This window comes from Entamoeba nuttalli (genome assembly GCF_000257125.1).
Source record: "Entamoeba nuttalli P19 unplaced genomic scaffold asmbl_4921, whole genome shotgun sequence".
Classification (NCBI taxonomy): Eukaryota; Evosea; order Mastigamoebida; family Endamoebidae; genus Entamoeba; species Entamoeba nuttalli.
In genome coordinates, this window is record NW_008577126.1 from 1 (window position 1) to 2,544 (window position 2,544).

The 2,544-nt window shown below is 28.0% G+C and overlaps 2 protein-coding genes across 2 annotated transcripts; both read right to left on the minus strand.

Moving 5' to 3' along the window:
* Positions 1-65: 65 nt before the first annotated feature.
* ENU1_115870 (Rho guanine nucleotide exchange factor, putative) lies at positions 66-1,544 on the minus strand (the record flags this gene model as incomplete). Its single annotated transcript, XM_008859689.1, has 1 exon — positions 66-1,544. The coding sequence occupies one exon, from the start codon at positions 1,542-1,544 to the stop codon at positions 66-68; it is 1,479 nt and encodes a 492-aa protein (XP_008857911.1).
* An 84-nt stretch (positions 1,545-1,628) lies between these two features.
* On the minus strand, positions 1,629-2,012 carry ENU1_115880 (thioredoxin, putative; the record flags this gene model as incomplete). The annotated part of the gene is made up of 1 exon (XM_008859690.1): positions 1,629-2,012. One exon carries the CDS (start codon positions 2,010-2,012, stop codon positions 1,629-1,631), a length of 384 nt encoding a protein of 127 aa, XP_008857912.1.
* Positions 2,013-2,544: the final 532 nt, after the last annotated feature.

Genomic DNA, 2,544 nt, shown 5'->3' on the forward strand with positions numbered 1-2,544 from the left:
AAAATAAACGTTATATATTGTTCATAAAATATATAACTTTAAACAATAAAACACAAAAACAATATTTATTCTAATAAAGCTAAAGCCAACCGAGCACGTTCTTGTTTAGACCTCTTTCTAAGACCCTTAAACACTTCAATATTTTTATCAGCCGAACGAACACAAAAATTACAAATTCTTTGAGGAACAGGATTAGGAGGAACAATCTTTCTATTTTTTGAACATGAATCACAAACAACAAATCCACACCTTTCACAATGATATTTAAAACAAAATATTCCAAACTTCCTTTTACAAATGAAACATAAAGTTGCTTCATTAAATGGTTGATATAAAGGAGCATCAAAACCAACAGTATCAATATTTTTGGAAAATTTTTTATCAGACTCTTTTTGAATAGCTGATTTAAGATCATTAGCCCAAGTATTTCGTTCTTCTATAGAAGAACAAATAACAGTAAAAGACTTGAAAGGGGATAATAGATTAAAAGTGTTTGGTTGTAACCCATCCTCTATATGTACTGAATTTAGTCGTAAATATAAATTAGGATAAAACAATTGTAGTTGCATTCTCCCATAAACTAAAATATCATTAAACAAATAAAAATAACGTTTCTTTGGTTTTGTTTTACTTAATTTGAATAAAACGCCTTCTCTCATAATATATCTATGTGCTTCAACTAACGTAAGATGATAAGGACCTTCACAAAACTTCTTTTTTATTGCTAGTAATTTTCTTCTATTATCTTGAAGTTTAACTTCATCATTAATTTCTTTAGCAAGTGACTTCAAAGACCCAACTAATGCTGTTGTTTCTTCAAACAAAGGATCGTTTCTATCTGTGTGTTTTAAGAAATCACTTAATAATAAATTATAACGAGGGATTCTTTGTATTGGTAAAATTAAATAACTCCGTAATGGTTGTACAGTCTCACCTTCATATCCATATTTACTACAATGATGTAGTAATTTAACTACATCTTTCATATGTTCAGCTTGTTCAACTGCTTGTAAACCAACAGAGTTATTTCCAACAAACATTCTATAAACTCGTAGGTATGGCAATGTACCAAGAAAGACTGATGTTAATCCCGAAACTAATTGATTCTTCTCAACTAAATCCTCAAGTGATTGTAGAAATACTAAATTAACACGAACAATATCTCTATAAAATAAAAATATAGATTTGTATAATGTTGGCGGTAATAATGGTGGTTCACATGACTGTAATGGATCTGCGTAACATCTTAAACATGTCATTAACATTCTTACATATGTACGTTCAGTTGTTAGTAATTCCATTGCAATTTTCTTACGATATACTTCTCTTGGAGTTGTTAATATAGTTGGTTTATCACATTTAATGTTGTTAAATAACTCTACTGGTAATGTATGTGCTTCAATAGAATGAAAACAATTACTACATCTCTCATCAGGCAAATCAGTCATTCCTTCAAACCTGTTACAATTACAACCCTTAACTCTACACTTTCCTTCATGCATTCGAGGAAAAGAAGGATATGATTGAGGGGATATTGTTTCCATCTCTCAATAATAGGAAAATCTTAAATTTTCAAGATAAAAATTAAAAATTAAGGAAAAACAAAGAAAATGAATTAGTCAATTCATTTAGTTTTTGGCAGGAACATTTTCAAGAACAAATTTCTTTAATTCTTCAACAGTTCTTTGTTCTTGGAATTTCTTACTTTCTTCACCATTGAAAACAAGAACAGTTGGGAATCCTCTAATTCCATGTTCTTGGCAAAGTTCTCTGTAATCATCACAGTTTACTTCAGCAATAATAACATCTTCATTCTCAGTGAATGCTTGTGCAACTTCTTCATAAGTTGGGGCAAGTCTCTTACAATGTCCACACCATGGAGCAAAGAATTTAACTAAAAGAGTTTTTCCACTATTTTGGTAAGTCTTAAAATTGTCTGGATTAAGAGAAACAAGTCCCTCTGAATTAGCAGAAACTAAAGCAATTAAAAGAAGTGCAAAGAAAGTTCTCATCGAATAAATTATTTTAAGTTCATTTGTCTTTTCATTTTAAACTTTTTAGTTACCAAAAACTATAATATTTGATATATATTTTTATTAATTTAATTAAAAAAAATAAAACACTTATTTTCTTTTCATTTCATTATTAATTACTTCCACTTCTTCAGCTATAAACCGTATTTTTGTTTTGTTTTTAGATTTAATAAAAACACCACATTCCTTCCTCTATACTTTTTAAGAAAAAATAAATCATTTGTTGATATTTAAAACACATTATTAAAAATAAACGAAAATTTATAAAACAACCCTAATAAACTATAAATATTGTTTTTTTTTACTATAAAAAATACTAAATAATAAAAGGAAAAATAAATAAAAATGAAAAAAAATATGAAACGACTTCATTGAAATGAACCATAAAAATGAGAGTAAAAAAATAGTAAAAGAAATCAGGGTGTCATTGAACATGACAAACACATCAAAGGACATTGTTCAACAACTCTTGTTCAATGAGTCTAGATCTACTTCTGCACCTCCTCAAATG